Consider the following 23,215-nt stretch of genomic DNA (forward strand, 5'->3'; position numbering starts at 1 on the left):
CTACAGTCCTATGGCTGTACACGGCGCAATTGCAGTATTGAGGTCACCTGCGGCGCCGAATGGCAGCTGCTCCATACCCTTTCGATTCAGCCCCGACAATTGTGCGCTCCTCATAATTCAGCCCCTGGCTGCGAAGAAATAATATTTGGCCTACCCAATAACAATAAACTTTGTGGTAATAAGTAGGTGCACCCAGGCTGGCTTGATTAGTTATCCTTTTAGTCCCTAGCTGCTGACTCTTTTTTGCACCTCGGTTTATAACTGAGCTTCTATGAAATAAAGACATCAGCTTGTCTGCCTGGGGTTCCACTGTGTATTGTAGCGTTGCAATTTCTAATAAAGATAAAGAAATAAGGACATCTTTCCACAACAGTAATTTGCACATGTTCAGGAATTTTTAATGCCATTATTCAATTCGTTTCAAAGTAGCTTTCGCAGCAAACAACATACAAGCTCTTATTCACTGATACAGTAAAAAGAGTAAACATTGTTGAAATCAACCAAATTTCCATATATTAATCACCAGAAAGTTATGATGGCCTGTCAGTTTATGAGATAACTTTTTGTAACGTTAACGGCAGAGGTAAACTTTTATTGACACATTTATTAATGCAATTCAGCTAACCCTAACCCTAACCCTAACAACTTTAATGATTTAAAAACGTTCGAGACATTAAGAATTTAGATACGGACATATCATTGACATTAACATTTGGCCATGAATGAGGAGCATCACGTCAAAATGTGAATTTCCCAACTGATTTCAAGCTGCTAATTCATATACATTTGTACATCCACTGCCAAGATAAAGTTAGTAATACAAGCTTAAGGGGTTTCCCCATATGAGAAGATAACATGGAATTCTTCGAGATTACGTACTTATTTGGCCTTGGCTATTGTCTAGAACGCGGTACTGTGGTGGCTTATTCTAACTTTTGCTTTTTCGTAAAAGCATTGCTCGTCCCCTTAAGCATTCCGCTACAAGTTCACACGCTTTATTTTACTTTCATATCAACTTAAATCTAGGGGAAACATTCCATATGAACTACACTGCGTTGTCAGTCGACAAGTATCGTTTTAATTTGACAATGCAAGAACACTGTTCAGGAAAGGGGATCTTCGCACATTCTTACTGATGAAACCAATCATATCTCCTGGCTGTGTACCATTTTTGACGACTGAAAATTGCAGCACATAACGTTTATCTATCTCCGGCAGTTAACTCAAAGTTGCTCGGCTATTATGGTGAATTCTTGTCTCATTTTTGCAGATAGCTCTGGTGCGCGGCCTCCCTCAGCTGACGCTCCATGGACTCCCCAACTTCAGACACCAGCTTGCTGAAGACGCCGTCTGGATGTTGCGTCAGCAGAACGTGGGGCTCGTCAAACTCTGCCACACGACCGTCTTCCATCACCTGCAAAGGTACAAAAGAAAAAAACTTAGAAACCTACTTAAGATTAAAATCATGCCCAACCTGTTGGAAGCATAAAATGTACTTAAATGGCCAAGTGTTTAATGATACAACTATGTTAAACTATGTTAACTTTAACTTATAGCGGTGAGAAGCAGTACTCCAGTCAGAAGCTCTGAAGAAGGTGTCTGACAGACCCCGAAACGTCACCAGGTGAGATTACCTGGTTGTGTTAAAAGAAACTCCAAATATCCTATGTTAAAGCTGTTTAATTGTTATGTAAAGAAATGGGGCCTATACAATTATAGTGAACTCGTAAACATTAAGGTTGCAGCTAAATAAGACTAATAGTGGGTGGTTTTAGACGACTTCGGCGCGAAAAGGGGCCCGGTAACAAATAGACGCCGTGAGCCAATCGTGCGAGCACCGGTAGGCACCCCTCCCCCCGGTTCACGGCAGTCCACCTGGACAAACTTGTGGCTTCGGGCCCGACCGGGACTTCACCCCCTACGGGCACCGGCGCAATGGACCCACACCGTCCAGTCGAACATCATATCGAACATATATAAAACCCCTAGTTTTATTCGGAACACTTTCGTCAAAGACAGCGCTAGTAGGACAGAAATGGCACGTGTTAAGCAGGGTATGTATATCTGTGAGAGAAAACGTACCAAGATCCTGTCTGAGTCGATGACGGTGTTGAGTCTGTGTGCGATCGTCAGCACGGTGCAGTGTTTGAAGCGCTCCCTGATGGTGGTCTGGATCAGCCTGTCTGATCTGCAAAACGACCAAGTCAAAGTTAATAATAAACAACCATTTCCAACATCATCATATAGTCATTAAAAACAAACTCAAAAACTCGATAACATGGTAGCAAGAATCATTTCAGTGTTTTAATACAGCGATTAAAAAACCCACTATGCTGTTGCTCGCAACAGTTTTATACTAGTAATCAAATCAACGTGGCCTTAGTTGGAATGTTAATGTCAATCAGGCTCAGGCGAAAATACTGATATGAGAAAACAATTAGAAAACTAGACAATGATATAAAAGAGCTATGAGAGAACTGACCAGTGAGAGAATTGAACAATGAGAGAAAGGAACAAGGAGAGAACTGAACAAGGAGAAAACTGAAACAGGAGAGAACTGAACAATGAGAAAACTGAACAAGGAGAGAACTGAACAAGGAGAAAACTGAACAAGGAGAGAACTGAACAAGGAGAAAACTGAACAAGGAAAGAACTGAACAAGGAGAGAACTGAACAAGGAGAGAACTGAACAAGGAGAGAACTGAACAAGGAGAAAACTGAACAAGGAGAGAACTGAACAAGGAGAGAACTGAACAAGGAGAGAACTGAACAATAAGAAAACTGAAAAAGGAGAGAACTGAACAGCACTGTACCTCAGATCCATGTTCGCAGTCGCCTCGTCGATAAGCAGGATGCGGTTGTAGCCCAGAATGGTCCGTGCCAGACACAGGAGCTGCTTCTGTCCCACGCTGAGACTGCTGCTACTCGTCCCCATCTCCGTGGCAAGTCGGTAGGGAAGCTTCCGTATATCGTCGGCGATGTTCACCTAAACAAAATAACAACGAAAAATTAAGCCCAAATATTAGAGAGAGAGAGAGAGAGAGAGAGAGAGAGAGAGAGAGAGAGAGAGAGAGAGAGAGAGAAAGAGAGATCAGTGAAAGAGATCAGAGAGAGGTCAGAGAAATATGTCATTAGTATGTATGTCGATGGATAGAATGATATGCATGCAGTTGACTGACTATATATTTTCTGGTGTTTGGATATCATCACTACATATACATTCGTATACGTATATACGTATATATATATATATATATATATATATATATATATATATATATATATACATACAAAGAGAGAGAGAATTGACTGAGTGAATAATGTCACTTGCAATAGCATATCAGGAATATATTTGTATTGTTACGCAGGAGGGACTAATTTCAAGCGTTGCTTTTTTAATTGGTTGAAAAAAGGTCCTTGCTTTTTACTCGGCCGTCTTACCTCATCAAGTGCTGTCCACAAGGCGTGATCCGAGTGGGTCTCTAAGGGATCCAGATTTCTCCTCAAGCTACCCTTTATCATGACGGGATCCTGAGGAATGACGGAGATCTTCTTCCTGAGATCGTGCAGCCCCAGTTTGCTGATGTCCACCCCGTCTATCCGGATACTGCCTGTCGGTTCTACCAGCCTCATCAGCGCCATGAACAGAGAGCTCTTCCCCGCGCCGGTACGGCCCACGATACCCACCTGGGAATGAAATGAAGAGACGTACCATTGTGACTGATGTTCAACTTTTCATGGAGAGGCAATGCTGAATGCCTTTACGGTATGGAAGGACGACAATCATGTGGCCCGTTGCAGAAGACAAACAGTGTGAATATTGCCTATGTATTGTTTACTAATAGCTGGCGAAAATGCCTACCAGAAAAGCAAGCGAAATTACATGTAGATAAGATTAACAAAAATTGTTAGCCTGAAATCAATCATACGAGCTCCAACGATTTGTGCTGGGAAGCGATCAAATTAGAAAACGTGGCTAGATTAAGATGGATACCTGACCAGGTAATCAAAGAGCCAGGACTGAAGCGTACCTTCTCTCCTCCGACTATATTCACGTTGACGTTCTTCAGAACGGGAGGATCATGCTCGTCGTAAGAAAGGTAGACTCCGTCGAGGTCGATCGCGCCGTACGATGGCCAGCCGGGCGGCGGTTTGTGGTCGGTCTCCCACGGCGCTTCGGGTGTCAGCTCGGCGTATTCTAGCACCCTCTCGGCATGGATCATCTGAAAGTACAACAAGAACATCATGCATCGTGTTAACAGATATACAGCAGTGTAGTGAGCTGAGATCCTACGTACGCATGGTTCTCCGTATTAAAAAAAACCATCTGAGCACAGACAAGATTGATTGTCACATATTTCAATTAATTTGATTTTCTTAATTAGAATTGCAACAGTGCAATACACGTGTGACCCACTCATAAACGTGTGACCCACTCATAATAGACCCGATTTTACACCTGGGTGGGGTGAGGAAAGTCGTGTGAAATGCCTTTTCCCAAGGGCACAACATCGGTGGCGCCAGGGGATTCAAACCCGGGACCGCTGGTTTCTGAGGCGTAAACCCTGCCCACGTGGGTTTACGCCACACGACCCGTAGACAAGTAGTCCCTCTCTAACCTCAATTAGTCAACCATTCGACTTAACACACCAGTTGCACAGGCGCAGGCACACTGCTGCTTAATGAAAAGGGGTCTTCCGTATTTGATAACGATAGGTTCCATTCTGGAATAACCCGTGGAGACAACGATTTCTTTAACACGTCTATTCTGGGTTGATAATCATCCAAATACTGGTACTGATAGTCATGACAACTTCTTCGTTCTCCAAATCCGTTTCTATGGCCACTGGGCGAAGCAGTTGCGCACTCACTACAACAGGTCAATTTCCATCCTAATTTCCCCACGTTTACAAATGAAAATAGAATAAAACTACTCTACTTTTGACCGAGTCACCAAACCCGCACATTACAGAAAAAGTAGTATCATTTGTCTTCCACTGTCTTGAAAAAAGAAGTCGCACCCAATGGCAATGAATTAAACTTTAGTGTCAGTAGTTAGACTAGAGTGCTATACTATTCATGACTGTCTGTCCGCCCTTTTCATGTTAGATGTACTTGCAATTAGCCTAAAGGGCAAGAACTTTGAAACTTTCATTAATTGCTCGTCATGCATATGGCTTTGAGATAAGGATAAGACACAATTTGCCTGACAATATATGACAGTAAACTGTACTTAGTAACTTACCGCCCCCTCCATTTCTGTCATGGACTCAACTATCTCCTCACAGTGTTCGTTCATGGAAAGGGCGTAGGTCAGAAGAAGACCAACAGTCCCAGCGCCGAGACCTGTGCAGTTGGTAAATCATAAACAGAATGAATCAATAACAGAAATTATTTCTTAGATGTTATGAAATATCTATGAAAATGGTATACAGCAAATTGTGCAGTAAATCATGGGAAGTTGGAATATAAATCAATAATGTTTACGTGTCTTGTTTTAATATTGAAATGAGATCGGTCGATTCTAAACAAAGTCTTCTGTTTAAAGGAATGTGAATAACTTAGGATATACCCGCAGTTGCCCCTCTTTAAATGGTAACGGACATTTCAGTTATACCATTCTGATAATGCTTGTTCCCGTGTATAGATTTTTGTTCAAACCGTGCATGTTCGTTCGTTTAGACATTCGTAGCACCTAGTGGCGCAAGTTTCCTTGCTGCCTCAGTAAGGTATGATCTTTACACGTTGCAAGTCCCTTCTCTTTATAGTGCCCGTGGCACCTCCTTGGACAAAGGACCCAAATTTTACGTCCCTTCCGAAAGTGCCCCGTTGCACCCTCAAAGGTTTGTTAGAAAATAAAAAAAATGTTTTTTACTCCATGCTATTGTTTTATGTCTATGTTTATCTTTTAAACTTTTGTCTTATGTGAGGGCTTCTTGTAATCACTTTGCTTTTTGCTAGCCTGAGTACCAGCCTCCGCAGTGACCGCTGGCTCAATGCTTGTCGCTTGCTAACCACAAGAATTCTTGTCCGTGGCTAGCAAGCGACAAGAATTGAGCCAGCGGGCACTACGGACGCTGGTATTCAGGCTAGAAGAAGATATATATATATTGATGATCGCGCATATGAATGAAAAAAGTGTGAATGAGAAAAGTTAAACGCAACGTACTTTCTGCAGAGAATATACACAAGAACGTGACGCATGTGACGAAGACGGCGTTGAGCAGCTCCACCCTGACTTCATACCAATTCTCCGTGGCCATGTGGAGGAACTCCACCTGGTTGTGCTGGTCAATGATAGCCCTGAACCTCCTTTTGAAGTTCTCCTGCGCCGACAGAGCTCTGATGGTCCACAGACCCTCCATTACTGACGTCACGTGCGTGTAGATGGGGCTGGAGTCTGAGGAAGTGTTGGAAGTAGAAAAGAAAAGTCTTAAAGAAGGGAACAAAATGACGTCCATGCGAAATATGTGGGGTTGCGTGGCGTAACGGCAACGTGTTTGGCCCGAAACCCAGAGGTACCGGGCTCAAATCCGGTCGTGTAACCGATCTTATGCCCTTGATAAACGGCAGATATACAGTGAGCGAGAAGATGTGCGAAAGGTGTGGTAGGTTCTTTAACGTGCGTAGGGTGTGGCTCTCCCCAAACACGGTACCTCCATGTAACGTCCTATCCGAGGGACGGCCCTAACCTAGGCTAGCCTGACGAATCGCGCTACTAGTGTCCAGCCGGTTTCCGTGACCGCCTTTAACCCTGGGTGGGGGTCAGTAACCTCCGGCTGAGAGCTTGTGTAAATACAGGCTAAACCTAGGCTAGGTACTTTCAGCTTGAGTGAAGTTCCTCACTTCACCACACCTTTCGCACATCTTCTCGGTCACTTTCTGCCGTTTATAAATCAATTTTCATTCATCTCACGTTCCTTTTTGACAAAAAATGTCATGTTTTATATCGGAGCTATTTACTTCTGAGGTTTGAGAGGGCTGACGTGTTAAACCCCTTGTGCTGCGGGAAGCCTTTATCTAGGCTCTACATATATACAGAACCTGCATGTATGTGGGTCCTGTATATGTACGAGTTGGGGTAGTCTCTGTTGCAGACTCCTTCCGGCTGTTTTCTTTTTCAAGTTATAGATTTACTATTACATTTTTTTCTTATTGCTGGCCGAGTAAAATGTTATTATGCTGTAACTTGGTAAGGAGTCTGCGACAGAGGCTAGGGTTGTGGGTATGTTTCAGGTGAATGCATCGTACCACAGCGAAACGCACCAAATGCGGAAATAACAATGCCACCGCAGCGTAGAAGTTTAGTCAAGGGAAAATAACCTGATAAAAGAAATCAAATTAACGAAATGTATTGCATAGAAAAACGTCAGCAGGACAGGGGTTAAGGGTCTTACTTGTCGCATCCAGTCTCGCCAGATGCCGTGCTGCCGGGATGTAGTAGTTGTACATGAGTACGAAGGCTACGACCAGGGGCAGTACCGGCAGCATGGCCCAAGGATTGGCGATGCACACTATCACTACCGCGCCGATGGCACCGAGGAGAGCCTGCAGAAACAAAAGGAGACATACTTACTAATTTTGTCGAAGAAAGCAGCAAATGAATCATACATCAAGAGAAAAGTAAGTGTGGATTTGGAGACTAAACGTCTAAGTGCATGTGTGGTACAAAAAGATGGCGCCTAATGTACCATATGGCCTCAACATCTTCCTTCTTGATAAATTGTTGTGTCAGAATCTACCTGCAATATCATTCTGCGTTTCACCGAAAGTAAATGATGATATATATATATAAATATGTCTTTGATATTGCTTATACTTTCTGAACGTCTTGTTACTTTTTTCTATCAGTAACAATGAAAGCGATGTATATTGAATGAACTTAATGTCTGGTAAGTTGATCTACAAAATTTATCCTTTTTGCCAGTTCCCTAAACGGCATACACAGTACCAACCTCGGTACTCTCAAGGAATTCTTCGGGAATTTCCTCTTCCACCTCGCCCAAGTCGTCTGCAAACCTGTTAAGAATCCTCCCTGTAGCATGGGGAACAACAACGTAAGCAGTTCAAGTAAATGATCCTTGCCCCATTGCCATTATGTTATAGGTCGTTCACTAACTCAGTATCATGTGTTGGTGTTTTCATCGGTGTTTTCCGCGGCGTAGTAATAAACTAGTGTAGTCCTTCTAATATTTACCAACAACGATGGAGATCTGGTGTTTATCCAGTGAGAACTCCTGTATCTACTGATGCGAAAACCAATTGCAAACGCTGAGTTTTGTGTCAACGTGATGTTCCATATGCTTTATCATACGAAAAACTAGCTATCAAGGATCATTGATTTGCACAATGTGTATGTACAGTTAACACGACAACGGGATATTATAGTATACGGATCATGCTCTTTTGTAGTACATTTGTACACCTGTATATCATCTCCATCATAGTGGATGAAACCGAGGACATATTCGATCTTGATTACACAAAATGTATCGTCTTTCTCAGCATATGGGCAGCCCTAGCTGTATGCCTTTTACACTCGAGCCAAGAGACGAAAATACAAATAAACGATGAATATAATTCACACGTACCACTGGGGTTCTTGTCAAAGAAGTTGATTGGCGCCCTGATGACTGCATCGAACATCATGTTGTGGAGGTTGACTGAAGCAATGTAGGTGACGTAAATGATCAGCGCAGGGGATACTATGGCGAGAAAGGCGCCGACACCCTCAATGATTGCGTACACTTTCAGGTAATAGAGTGAGACGGGTCCGGGCACTGGCCGAGGCTCTCCTGTCGGCAGGGTAGAGTTTAGGTAGGCGATGTTGTCCACCCTGTGAGGAGAATAGAAATGAGTTTCTTCCAACACAACCAGACACAAAACACAAATACTAGTAGACTGCGAGCAACCAGTGCCCCAATTGACCTTGACCAAGATACTGTGCCGTAGCCCTCAGAATGATGAGGTTGAGCACATAACCACAAGAAGAAGAAGAACTTATTCTCCTGCCGGTGTTATTTTTTTGTCTGGACAAATTCTTTAAAAAAGTTAACGACATGTTGAATTCGTTTCTTTACAGGTTAATTGGCTTATTTGAAGAACAGAATCAACCTGTATTGTGTACATGCTGCGAGATTGGTATGGTCAACTGACATAAAATATCACAACTGTGAGTTAGAATATACGTGTAGTAAACTTTGTAAAATTTGTAAAATTTGCAAACACAAAGTGTTTAATGTACTCACCATTGAGCTACCCACCAATCTGCCAGCAAATCAAGACTCTGAAACAATATTTGAATTTACAATTTCTACTTCGTCTAACGGGCACAAATACAATGACATCACTCAGGTGTAACGTTTACCTACTAGCTAACTCTCTATATATCGAATAAAGATATTATTTTTATTCAACCGACGTTTCGGTGGCCATCACTTGTCACTTTCATCAAGGCAGTAACACTTCAGCGCAGGTGTCGCTGCTAATAGATGCGTTCACAAACGCAAAGTATTTCCATATATACGCTGTTACATGGAACGGCATCCACAATGCGGTCCCAAACGTACAAGAGTGTCTCCATATATCATATGCATTTGCTTCCAAAGATTCCATGATTAGCGTACTATGTTGTGCTCCGTCACAGCATGATCATGATGGCGAAACCCGTTGACAGGTATGTGTGTGGCAATGTTTGTTTGATCTGGCGACTGTAAAGCACTTGTTCTTTGATAGCTCTTTCACTTTGTCCCTGTTTAACAATATGTAAAAGTCATAAGTAAAAGTAAAAGACCAGCTTGCTGGGGATCTAGGAGCGCGGTCTGAACATCTAGACCAACTTATGGCGGACCGTGTTGCCTGGAGGGAAAGAGCAACCCTAGTCCGGGCAAGCTGCCCGATATGATGATGATGAAAAGTCTTACCTCAAAAGCGACGAGAGAGAGGACCACTACAAATAGAACCCAAGTTGGAGGTCCTGAGGTGAGATACTTCAGGTACACCCGCCATCCTACACTTCCTTCCTCTCTTTCTTCTTCCAAGAAGTTGGTTGACTGCGACAGATTCGGAAAGGAAAATAGATATATCATCGGTTTCTATCTACAAACTGTGGCCATAGTAAGGAAATATTGGTATATTGTATTGATGTCCCGCCATCCTACACTTCCTTCCTCTCTTTCTTCTTCCAAGAAGTTGGTGGACTGCGACAGATTCGGAAAGGAAAATAGATTTATCATCGGGTTCTATCTGCAAACTGTGGCCATAGTAGGGAAATATTGGTAGATTGTACAGATGTTTATTTCGCACAATGGTACAAAGTAACGTAATGTGCATCAGTTAGGAACAGTATATATATATGTGATTCTCCTGTTGTATTAGTAGCGTAATTGTTTTTGCATCGACAAAAAGGGATGTCGTGACTAGCATATGTACATTTACGTATAGGTTAATTCATTTGTATCCACTGAATTGACTGTACGCATAGATTTAGTAAACCTTATGAAAGTCGCTGTACATTTGTTGTGTCAATCAAGATTTCTCATATGTTCGCCCATTGTCAAGGAGGACCAATGACATACGGTGGAAAAAGACTAATAAGTAATAAGTGACAAGACTTCGTCTTTTCTAAATCCCCAATCCGAGTTGTGGCATTTCACTTCACTTCAAAGCAGAAGTTGTCACCCCGACTCTCTCCGATACGTTTGTTTTGTTGTTTAGTATGTAGATGTTGGGCGCTGAAGGTCTAGAAATACACATTTATGTCCATATGCTCCTGTTTGCGAAATTCCTGTCTATTTACATTTATGATTATCCAACCGGAGTTGATATTTATGTTCATCCACCTTTTGTATGTTATATATTCATTCATTTATTCCACCCTGTGCATATTCTGCTTTTAGTCGACTTTTGTTTATCTCTATACTCCTGATCTTTTGTTTATGCAATTAATGTAACGTATACGGTGTCTTATAAGCCCGCATTGGCTGGGCGCAAAATGGCGCAAGACACGGTAATATAGCTTTCATCCATTCATACACGGAGCCACCGGCTTGTGAGGTTTGGCTTACCTTGGCCATGAGAGGCTTGTCTACTACGCCTACGGCGGTTGTGCTGCCGTAAAAGCTCGCTTGTGAGCCTAACTCGTCATTGGTGGTCTCTAGATCTTCGTCGGTGCATGCCAGGAGTTCAGTGAAGTCAACTCCAGATGCAGCGACTTCTTCGTACGTCCCAAAGGCAACCTGTTCACCCTGAAAAACAATGACGAATAGTGTAAATGCATTTAAGATCTCGTGTATTTATTTCGCGCTAAGGGAAAATGGAGTGTTTGCGGTGGTTTTAAGTTCACGGCAGCGCTATTGTCACACACTGCTACAGTATTGGCCAAAAATTCTTGCGGTGGTTTTAAGTTCACGGCAGCGGTATTGTCACATACTGCTACAGTATTGGACAAAAATTTTCGCGGCGGTCTTAAGTTCGCGGTGAAACGGTCACCGCAAAAATCGCGAACATAAAACCACCGCAAACATTTCTGCATTTACAGTATGCCATAAAGGTAACTAACTTCTACGTTTAAACCACACATATCATTCTTTATCACAAAGCAGAGTCTTGGGGGCCGTGCGGCCAGATCTTGGATCCAGTCAGAAACTGTCATGACATCGTCTAATTATGAGCTCCGTTAAGTATGCATGTAATAAAATATTGCCTCATGCAGACGTAGCCTCTACCAGGCTCCACAGGTCGCTGGAAAGATAATAGAAATAGGTCGCAAACTGTACTCCCTGGTCAGCTAACTCCTCCGGCATATTATCTGTCTATCTGGCAAATTTCTACTATCTTTTCAGCTACCTGTGTGTGGAGCCTGGTAGAGGCTAATGCAGACGGGAGCTGGACCACAATGCACGATTAGTTCACTGTTACTGGTATAAGAAATTAATCAAACACTGGATAAGGCTGTAACAGATTCACACATTTCAAACAGCATCAGTGCCTGTGTATGGTCTCTCTAGACAAGTGGAACTAGTTTTCATCTGGCAGAAGTTCACTAATTGGAGAGAGTGGATGATCTCGTTTAGAGACTTTATTCAGTTTTTCAAATTCTTTTTGTACAATTAAATACAATTAATTAATGTAGCATGTACTTAAGTGTTGACATCTTATCAACGTATAAACTTGTAATTTTACCAAGTTGTAATGTTTACCTCGTCCAGAACAAGAATCTTGTCAGCTTTCTTCAGGAACTGCAGCTGATGCGTCACCAGGATCCGGGCTTTGCTCCCCAGAGCTCCCAATATGCACCTGGGAATGACATTGTGAGTTTCTTCTGGTTCCTTTTGTTCGTATCATATCAGTTCTGATTACATATCAACCATTTTCAGATGGTCCAGTGCACATAAAGCAAACAAAATCATTGGCAAGTTGAGATAGACAGCATGCATTTAAGAACAGCATCTAAGGAGAGTAACAAACATGTACAAATATAATCAACGGATGGTTAAAAGTATTAGGGCCTGACAATTCGACAATATGAGTATTAATAGGACGAGTTTCTAAAAGATAAACCATCGAAGTGATAACGTATTTATAGCTCCGTATTTATACCGGCGCAGTTCAGTGACTTAAGAATGGACATTACCCCTTTTCTCTTAATTAAATGGTTAAGCTGATTACGTTGACGAAGGTTAGACATCCAGGTAGTAAGATACGCCAAAAATAGTTACTCAAGCAACTGGATAGAATTTTGACTTACTTGTTGAAGAGTTTTCTACCAACTGCAGCGTCCACAGCGCTCAGAGGATCGTCAAACAAGTAAATATCGGCGTCGATATACACAGCTCTGTAAATGAAAAGTTTTTATTTTTTCATGCATGTGACTTAAATCGACATTAGAACTAAAAAAAATGTTTTCTCGGCCAGATTTAATTGCTATAGGCATGCAGCTATAAGATGAACTGAAATTATAACTTGTTTTAAAGATGCACGAATAGGACGTTCTGCTGCAGTTCCACAGTAAGCCGCTAGGGACTCTATGATCGAACCTGTCCTGTTGGTCTGGCCGAAGATAACTTACAAAACCAATGTCGTAAAGACCCACTTACAAATTCTGGAGTAATGTTGTTCACAAAGTAAAAACCCACTCACCAAGCACCCACCCACAAATTTACCAAATCATTACCTTCTTGGTGAAGGTACAAAAAATGCAGAATCGCCTTCGTAGCTAAAATGGACTTTATCAAGACGCTTTACCTCGCCAGGCTGAGTCGGGCCTTTTGCCCCCCACTCAGGGTGACTCCCCTGTCCCCGATGTACGTCTCGTCGCCGTGAGTCATTCCTTTTATATCCTGGAACGGCAGGAGAAAAGAAGATACCTTAGTAAAGCCATGAAATACAAGTACCTTCTTGCAATTACCTATTCTAGTCCGAGTTGGCCTGATAGGAAAAAGCTATTGGACCTTTCCATTACCTACCAAAGTACAAGAGAAGCTATTCAGTGAAGTCTGCGCTTTTGTAAACATACGGTTCAATGTCTATAGATAATGGGCCAGCCAAAAAGAACCAACTACATATTGTTTACCAGCGTCTTCTTCCGACTGCGACAGAGAAGTTCTGAACGTCATTGAAATTTCATTTTCAAACATTAACAGAGAAGGAATTAAAACAAAAACGATGATAAAGCTGAAAGTCAGACGTCAATGTCCATACCCTTTCCATCTTGCAGACGCTGACAGCTCTGTTGTACTTTTCTTGGTCGAAGGGTTTCCCGAAGTCCACGATGTTGTTCTTGACGGTCTCCGGGTAAGCCCACGGCTCCTGGGCGGCGAACGCGAGCGTTCCTCGCACGTCCACCTTCCCGTCCACCTTCGCAAGTTCCCGCATAATCGTGCACAGCAATGCGGTCTGAAACGTTCAAATTGTGACATAAGTAACAAGTTGAGTAACAAGAGCTTCTTCACATAAACAGTGCTACATCCGATGCCACATTTGTGTCTTATTAGCATTTAGATTGTAGATATTCTTAAGTTTTTTCCAAGTACTTGAAGCCAAAAAAGTGCAGATGATTCTAAGGAATATTCCTAAAGGGTTGATGGAACTAAGACAATATGTAGACTATACATACATGTTCACTTGAGCCACGATACACGAAAATACGTACAAATGGAACCATTTGCAGGCTATGGTGAGCAACACTGAAATTCTAAGATCTGTAGATTGAATCCAAACAAACAAAACAGAAACAACAAACACCAAATTACCTTTCCGGCCCCCGTGGGTCCTATGACGACAACCAGTTCGCCCTCTTTGACGTCGAATTTGATATTCTTCAATGTCCTTGCCTGAAAATAATGTATGAAACTATCTTATGACTCTTGTTAACATGAATGTCGATATAGGTTTTGGTTTATCAAGATCCATTTGTCTTCTGGTGGTCTTACATAACAAAATATGCATTACAAGGCAATGACATATATATATCATGCATTGCTTGCCTACGACACATATCATATACGTGTAACTATACACAATATATTCACATGTTACATTGTTCTGTTTTGTTCGCCTTTTCACCGTTACATGCAATTAGCCTTCCGTCAAGAATTTGCTATGAACTTATTATGTTGCAATACATACACAAATTTCCAATTGTACTCTTTAGAATAAGATATAAAGAAAAAATATTGTCCAGAAGTCAGATTTAGCAGGCTCGGCTTCTTATACAAGATACAAGATAAATTATTTGGAAATCGCAGTGAATTAAAACCAATGTAGAATCATATCAATAATCAATCAACATATTTGGATAGACGACCCAATATTTTCCGATATCTTGCGTATACGTAAAACCTTAAAACTGACATTTTAAGACAAGAAAGACAGAAAGTATTCAAATTCTTAATTTTGCACACTAGGATTTCCCGACTCACCTTCTTCCACCTTGCTGAGCTGATGTCAACGGTCACTCCCTTTGGTCCCATCTCTTTCGGGGGACGTTTGTCCAGACCGTCTGTAGCTAAACCGATGTCAATGGCAGGATCCAGATGTTGGTGCTCATCTAGTGATAGGAAAGTCTACACAAAGAAAGTAGCGACTTAGTAGCCTGGTAGTGAACAGCGAGTGAAAATCATATGGCTAAAATGGATAAATATATACATAAACCAAACTAATATACAATAACGTGAGCACCCAAACACGTATACACATTCATTCACACACACACACACACACACACACACACACACACACACACACACACACACACACACACACACGCGCGCGCGCGCGCGCGCACATACACAAGCTCTCCCTGACCTACACGCACGCACCCTCTCTCTCAATCACTCAAACACGCGCACACACACATACAGTCCATCACTCACTTCCGCACACACACGCACACACACACACACACAAACACATGCACACACGCACACACTCTCTTTCAATCACACACACACAGACACAGAGACAAACACACACACACACATACTCTCAATAACACACACTCTCTCTCTCTTCCTCTCTCACTCTCTTTATCTCTTTCTCTCACACAGTACATAGAATTGTACCTGCAGTCGATCCACTGAAACTTTGGTATCTGCCAGCCCCTCTATGGCATCTGGAAAGTCATCCACGGTTTCTTCCAACAGTTCCATGTACGCCATCATCACGAACACCTTGGTAAAGTTTGGCTTTAGTTAGCTAGTTGTTTTTCAAGGGTATAAAGTCATGTATATGTGTAGCCTTGGGTATGCAGTAAAGCACGTTGATGAAGGTTAGACATCCAGGTAATGAGATACGCCAAAAATAGTGACTCAAACAACTAGATAAAATTTGAAACCGTCAAACGTTTCAGACAGGTTTATACCCAAAACTTGTTGTACCTTTCCTTAGTGTCTGAAACGTCTGACTGTTTCAGGATTTTATCTAGCTGCTTGTCACACAGACAGAGTAACTATTTTTGTCGTATACCGTAAAGCTGTTGTAACAGGTTGTCATATTGAGTTAGGCAATTGTTTTCATTGTAGTTGTATGTATCTCATTGAAAGACTATTCCAGCGATTTTAGCTTGTCCGTTTGTATCTCATAAACAAACACACAAACAAACAAACAAACCTTCTCTGCTGTCAGCTTGTTGCCCGTTAGCACGTACGTCATGATGATGAGGAAAATGGCGGGGTCGAAGCCCAACCAATCAAAGATCTCGCTGATGCCCGTTACAAGGTCACCTTTCAGGATGACCCTCAGTTCCGTCCTGTTAGAAAGCATCGACACTTCAACTTCAACTTAAGAATACCCACAGATGACCCCGCGAGGGTCAAAGTAAAGGGAGGAAGGCGGGCAGGCCTCCAGCCTGGCACAGTAAGACTCAAAGGTAGGAGCTGTCACAACCGTGCCAGGCAGGTCATTCTACTGGGGAATGGTACCGGGGAAATATGAATATTAATATTTGTATGTGTTTGTTTGTTCTGGCGTTGATGGTTTGAAATTTGAGATGGTGGCTCCTACGGCTGCGCTCCAGGGCTGGTTTCAGTAAACTGTCAGTGTTTATCAACATTAAGCAACTTCAACAAACCACAGTAGATGTTTGTATAACTGTCCAACTAAATTACTCAGAAAGACGACTGGGGTTTCGCATCGTCGTCTGGCGTGGACAGGAGATATGAATCAAATCATTCCCCAACAAACAAACAGACACACGCATAGACACACACACAGACACACCCAAAACTATATCTCAATTTTTCATGAAGATAAAAAACTCACGTTCTGAGCTTGTTGATAACTGCCGTGAAGGGTTTCTCCCAAGCCTGTAACTTGATCATCCTGATCGCCTGTAGAATCTGATTCATCATGTCAACGCGCGCGTCTCCCGTTGTATTTTCCAACACCCTGGAAAAGAGAAGGAACAGTTAAAATCTTGTAAAAATTTTCCATGGCCCTCCCCTTCAACTGGCTTCAAGCCAACGTTCTTCCATGGCCTTCCACCTGTAGTCGGTGCAATGGCCGATCGAGTGGGTAGAGTGTTCGCCTCGCACACGGTAGGTCGTGAGTTCGATCCCCGGCCTGGTCATACCAAAGACCTTAAATGCGACATGTTGTTCTCTACGCTTAGCATGGCGAGGAGAGGAGCTTGGGTACCGAACTAAAGCTAGGAAGGCTGGACTCCAGGCTAGTGACGACTCGGGCCCATTCGTCGTCTGCAGTCGTGCGATTTTGATGTTTTAGATTTTTCAAGCAGACAGCGTACAAAACAAGACCGACTGTCCTAAGAATGCCCTCACTGTATGATTGTGCCACGATCGTAAGAAGAATATGACTTGGCCTTGAGGCGATTGATACCCTGTCCAAGGGCCACACATGTTTCCAACACCCCTCCCCTCCACCTCTTCCGCTAAATGCAGAGCAGTCTTTCATATTAACCGTGATTTTTTACATACCCATATTTGATGTGAAGTGGCGTCAATGCCACGTCGATAATTATCGTCACGGCAATGTAAGCGAACCCAGCCAGAATCGACACCCCGAAGAAGTTGAGCAGGTAAGCCGAGATCAGCACCGTCACTAGAGGAGCCATCCAAAGGGCGTGGAGATCGTCGAAAACCTGAAAAGGACAAGGTAGTTGTATTCACTTTGAGTATGGTATTATCATTATTATGGTATTATCATTATAATGGAAGCTCATCTGTGTTGGTAGTAATCATAATACAGTGCTAAACTTTCTTCCAACATTAAGGTATTCACGCATATAGTCAATAAAAGTCACTTGTCTGTAACTCTCGCGAGTTTACGTTCGGCAGTGATTGGTCATTATTGATCCTGAAGAAGGCGACAGTGGTTGTCGAAAATTTGATCCGCAAATACCTTAGTGTTGGAAGAAAGTTTAGCACTGAATTATGGTATTATCATGTTACTATTGTTACCTTCTCTACTGCTTGTCCCCTTGCATTTAGCCTACGGACATGGATTTACAAACAAAAGATAAATATAACCAGCTGCTGCTGCGCCGCGCGCCTGCGAAGCTGGTGTGTTACAACGAAGCCAAGAGTGTTTATACCGGCTATATAGACACAGATACAGATATTGCCGACCTTCCTTTTAATAAACACTCTTGATACCCAACGTCACCAGTCACAATGTCATCGATAGCAACTTACCTCTTCAAAAGCTTCGACATCGTCCGCAAAAATGTTGATGACTTGACCCGTTGAAGTCTTTGAAAGGCCCCCGGTGCTCAGTCGCAAACACTGGGAACAGACAACAACAACGTCAATAATCAACAGTCATGTTCATGCCCACTGCAAGTCTACAAAGTCTATAGTAAAGGCAAGTACGATAACGGTGATCTGACAGCACAACTGACTCCAGACACCGGAGATTATTTGTGTTTAGAGCCACTTCACTCTGGAACAATCTACTAATAAGCCAACGCTCACACTGACACCACCACTGCCTCCTTCGGATAGAAACTTTGAGGAAAATATGTCTAGGGGGCCCCAAATGTTACAGAATTTGAAAATACTGCTAGTGGGTCCAAAATCACCATGTTTCTTCGAAACCTCAGAGACCACCCACATGTCAAAGTGCTCCCTACAAATTCATCGAAAGGATCTTGAGTTATATAGGAACGAACAAAGAAACGAAACCCAAAACATTACACTTTGCACGACTTTCCCCACTTTACTCAGTTGAAAATGATTACCTAGCTTCGGTTAGGGACGTCCCTCGGATAGGACGTTAAATGGCGGTCCCGTGTTTGAGAAGAGACACACCACAAGCACGTTAAAGAACCCAACGCACTTATTGAAAAGACCAGGGGTCCTTCCCGGTGTGAGTGGATCATATAAATCTGTCCGGATATGCAGCTTGGTCTCTTCAGTACAAACCTGGTCTGTTACGCCTTCATGCGGTTTACCGGGTATGCAATACAAACAAACAAACAAACAAACAAACAAACAAACAAACAAAACAGAATCCCAGTCGGAGGTGAACCTCCTTCCCGGAGTTGATGAACAAATAAAGGATCAAATCTGTTTCTTGTACCTTTTCATACACAAGGTTGGTGACTGCCGTACCCATGTGAAATCCCCACAAGTCCACAGGCCACTCGTAGTAGCCGATGATGATCTCCAGAAAATCCAGCCCTGCTAGAATCCCCGCGTACATGTAGACATCGCTGAGGGTCATGGTGCTGCCTGGCTGGAAGTACTGGATGATGTACCCCATGACGATGGGCTCGACCAGGTCTATCGCATCCTTTGGGGGTGATAAAACGGTTCGTCATTATCTCCATGAAAAATGGTGGAGTTTTTGGTGTGTCTGTGTGTGTCTATTTGTTTGTTTGTGTTTCCGGATTTTTGCAGCATAACTCAATAACCTCTGAAGGTATTACAATGATATTTGGTATGTGTGTATAGGTGTTGTGAAAACAGAGGTTAAGGTTGATTTTTGCCCCCATAGTTTGTGACCTTGGTACTGCAGCAGAACTTCCGTTCTGTATCCTTTGACCTCGACTTGATTTTTTATTTTATTTGATGTATTGGGCTGTACAAAAATACATACATGTACAGCCAGGGCTGCACTAGTTCGAAAACTTGAATTAAATAATTTCCTCGTTGTTACTTGAACGATTGGATAGTATCACGTGTCATTGGAAAGTTTATCTATCGTCCCCATAGCTTCACCCTCCTCCGGCAGGATCTAATCGCTCGACAAAAATGCCGCCAGAATCGACCCTGCTCTTTTGGCCCGAGGTTTCAGGTTTCGGTGACGTCACCACCAAATAGCTTTCAGCCAATCAGAGGATGAGCATAAGCGCATCTTCTGGAAAACCGCAAAGGTAAATACGGTCTACCTGTGCGTCTAACCTTCACCAAAATAGCTTATTGAAAAGTTACCTACCTCATAAAGGTACATGAACCCGATAAGGAAGTACCGCAGCCCGTAACACCTCATCAGAGCTTTCGGTAAGCTGGGCGGTTTCTTAGGCGTAGACTCCTTTAGTTCTCTTTCCCAATGGCTGTGTACAAGAAAAAAATAGCTAATCAGTCGACTATATTGTAATGTTTTTAAAGTCTTCCCTTTCTATTGCATTTTCGTAAACATTGGGGGTAATATAATATAGTGTGAGAAACAACATGAGAACATATTGGTCTGTTGATGGTACATATTCATGACAAATTATGCAGCGTAAGTCAGCTTTTATGCACATGTACAGTTTATCAATCTTAAGTGGAATTCTAACATATAGGCACCGTCTTGTGTACTACTAGTATCGATAGCCAATATTTACAATACATTGGCTATCAAATGTCAGCATGGAGTTATACTGTATCGGCTGCTTTGAATATCAGTCAATAAGTTTATTTTATTAAACTCACGGTTGGAACTCTTCGAGAGCGGCCAGGGAGGTGTCCTTCTCTCTCAGCGGGTACAGGTCCTCATTCTCCAGCCTCCTTTTGTATCCTTTCGCCACTATGGCGCTCGCCCAACTGGAAAAAAAAGGTAGAATGGTTTGTGTATTGACATCTGACGCGTCTTTATGGTAAAATCCTTACCACATCATTCGGTGTAGCGGGGACGGCGCCCATCTCCGTTTTCCTCCGAAATTTCGAAATTCATTTACCGCAATAACTATAGATTAGTGACGTCGGCGTGGCCTAACGGTTAGCGCGTTGAACTCGGAATCAATAGGTTCCGAGTTCTATACTCACCATGCCCCGACGTTGTGCCCGTTGGAAAGGCACTTTACACTACCTTCCCGGACGGTGGAGTGACGCCCACCGAGCCTATTCGGCTAATCTGTCAAACTGTGTGCCAAAAAACACAATGCGGATCTGGTTGCCGATGTGCCAACATCTAGCACATTTGCCACTGAGAACCGTTAATCTTTTTCTTAATAACTGTAAAAAGAAGCTTGTCCGAGCATTTAATCTACTTTCTGTACCATAATCAACGACAGTCCCACTCTAAATACTAGTACTGTAAATGCATTTAAATTTGCGTGGTCTTTATTTCGCGATGAGGGGGAAATGGAGGGTTCGCCGTGGTTTTAATTTCGCGGCAGTGCTTTAGTCACATGCTGCTACAGTATTAGACAAAATTTTGTGAAATGGTCGCCGCGAAAACTGCGAGCATAAAACCATCGCAAATATTTCTGCATTTACAGTAATCGATTTGACCAGTCCTCACCAGAAGAAAATCTTGGAGAACCAGTTGGCAGTTTCCAGGGGGTTACGTCTCTCCTGTCGATCATCTCGGTTTGACGGACGTCTGTCACGTTTCTTCTGTAGTAAGAATGTTTGATATGAAATGTGGCCTGTATTCTTTTATCTATAATGATTATATTACAATAATTATAGATATTAGAATTATGATGCTAATGTTGTACTCATGACAGTGGTGGCTGTCCGGCTGTTTTTGGCAATTGTAAAAAGGAGCAATTCATTCAGTCTGTTTGACATGCAAGTTTATAATCATTATAGCTATATATTGATACATAAAGGGGCTATATATGGATATATATATATATACATATATATATATATATATATATATATATATATATATATATATATATATATATACATATATATATATATATATAGTAATATATGGATAGCGCCCAGAATGGCCTACCAATCCTATGCTCGTGTGCCAGTTCTGGCAACAGTTGGGTCATATGAAGGTAATGTATGATTATGTGATATGTAATTATGTTAGATAAAATTATGTGACAAGTCTGTATCTGTATCTATATAGCCGGTACAACTGCCATTAGGCATAACACACCAGCTTCGCAGGCACGCGGCGCGGCAGCAGCTGGTTATGTTACGCCGAACGGTCTGTTACACCTAGTCTTTGCATATCTGACTGCAACCGTTCTTTAAAGCTACTTAGTGAGGATGCTCCTACAGTACTTGATGACAACGAGTTCCATTCTACTATGGTTCTCGGGAAATACGAGTCTGTGGCCTGTTGTGAACTGATTCACAGGCTCGAGCCACAAACCATGGGTTCGTTTTGTACGGAGGGCAGACAACTCAGTCCGTTGTCAACTCTCAATCGGACAATGGCTTATCAGGCCAAGTCTGACCGACATCCATGTCCTGGCCATCAGATTACAATTGTCTTATTGTATTTCCTACACTAAAGACAAATTCGGAAACACTATAGTCTTCGTAGTTTGAGAAAAAATGTCCTCATACTCAACACAAAACAATGGCCGAACCGGCCCCGTGTGTAACAAATCTTCGCCCTCGGATCTTTTCCTGTCAACCAGTTACGTGTAGTTTCTAAAAACTACGTAGTACTACTAAGCTTTCTATCTGGCAAATAACTTTAGATAGCTTGTGATGTAAGAAAGGCGATTTGGTGTTTCAGATTTTGGTGCCAAGTAGTGGCAACTTAAATACATCAACGCCCCATGGCCACCCTTTTACCAGCCTGAAGGTATCATGCATGTAGCTAGTAACTCAGAATGATCTCCGAATGGTATTTTGGTAATACTTAACATGTGACAATTTGCAATTAAATGCTTAAAGAAGAGAATTGGGTTTCAAAAAGTGGACGGGTTGGGGAAATGTAAATCAAATTGGTTACAAATGCGAAGATGCGGGCTATTTTTCACATACGAAACAATTCTCAAACACCTCTTCACGTCTTGATACGCTCGGAGACAACTTGTCCCCGGGGCCTACTTGTCCTAATACCGACCGATGAAAGATTATGTATTGCACACTTTCGTGGGTGCATTCCACTGACAAAACAACAAAACTGCATCTAAACCCACTTTAAAGAGTATCCGTCACAAAAATCCCTCTTGATAATTTTCCTAACTAAAGACTACTCATGTACAAGAGAATTAGCTTTGAGAAAGGGCACAGGTGGGCGCATGTAGGTCAAATTTTTCCACATACCTTAGTCAGAAGCGGATCCTCGTCGCCCGAACCGAAAATATCTGAGCCAAAACTCTGCTGCAGATCGGTGCGGATATCTGTCTTGCTGGGTTTCCTCTTTTTTCCCATGACGAGGGACGGGAGCGATGTTTTTAGTCAAACAAGAAACACGATGATGCACACAGGAGCTCCTTGTAATCACTCAAACACCGACTCAGAACAGGTTTGTCTGGTTTTGGACAGGAACGCTTACCGAGTTACGCATGCGTGGAAGTTCGGTCGAGATTGTCTGCACGGTTTTGTTTACATAAACTTTTTTTTAA

The 23,215-nt window shown here is 42.4% G+C and overlaps 1 protein-coding gene across 2 annotated transcripts; it reads right to left on the reverse strand.

Annotated features, from left to right (window-relative positions):
- Positions 1 to 373: 373 nt before the first annotated feature.
- Positions 374 to 23,123, reverse strand: LOC136443874 (ATP-binding cassette sub-family C member 4-like). 2 transcript variants are annotated; one of them, XM_066441247.1, is made up of 29 exons: positions 22,914 to 23,123; positions 21,187 to 21,281; positions 20,376 to 20,486; positions 19,897 to 20,014; positions 19,039 to 19,251; positions 18,153 to 18,242; positions 17,436 to 17,599; positions 16,762 to 16,887; positions 16,111 to 16,249; positions 15,564 to 15,671; positions 14,922 to 15,065; positions 14,253 to 14,333; positions 13,702 to 13,896; positions 13,246 to 13,340; positions 12,749 to 12,835; positions 12,201 to 12,297; positions 11,067 to 11,246; positions 9,924 to 10,052; positions 9,249 to 9,286; positions 8,588 to 8,836; positions 7,956 to 8,031; positions 7,398 to 7,548; positions 6,170 to 6,400; positions 5,246 to 5,346; positions 4,032 to 4,223; positions 3,442 to 3,687; positions 2,814 to 2,986; positions 2,083 to 2,188; positions 374 to 1,414 (listed from the first exon to the last, which is right to left on the reverse strand). In XM_066441247.1, the coding sequence occupies exons 1-29, from the start codon at positions 23,019 to 23,021 to the stop codon at positions 1,259 to 1,261; spliced, it is 3,999 nt and encodes a 1,332-aa protein (XP_066297344.1). In that variant the 5' UTR covers positions 23,022 to 23,123; the 3' UTR covers positions 374 to 1,258. The 2 variants fall into 2 exon arrangements, with proteins under 2 accessions (XP_066297344.1, XP_066297343.1); XM_066441246.1 differs by having other exon boundaries at positions 7,956 to 8,035; positions 8,592 to 8,836; positions 22,914 to 23,122.
- Positions 23,124 to 23,215: the final 92 nt, after the last annotated feature.

Source organism: Branchiostoma lanceolatum, chromosome 10 (genome assembly GCF_035083965.1).
Source record: "Branchiostoma lanceolatum isolate klBraLanc5 chromosome 10, klBraLanc5.hap2, whole genome shotgun sequence".
NCBI classification, from domain to species: domain Eukaryota; kingdom Metazoa; phylum Chordata; class Leptocardii; order Amphioxiformes; family Branchiostomatidae; genus Branchiostoma; species Branchiostoma lanceolatum.

Coding starts and splice junctions, on each gene's coding strand:
- LOC136443874 (XM_066441247.1), bottom strand. CDS start 23,021: ATGGGAAAAAAGAGGAAACCCAGCAAGACAGATATCCGCACCGATCTG. Junction 12,298..12,748: donor GGTAGAAAACTCTTCAACAA/GTAAGTCAAAAT, acceptor TGTCATTCCCAG/GTGCATATTGGGAGCTCTGG. Junction 8,837..9,248: donor GATTGGTGGGTAGCTCAATG/GTGAGTACATTA, acceptor TTCTCCTCACAG/GGTGGACAACATCGCCTACC.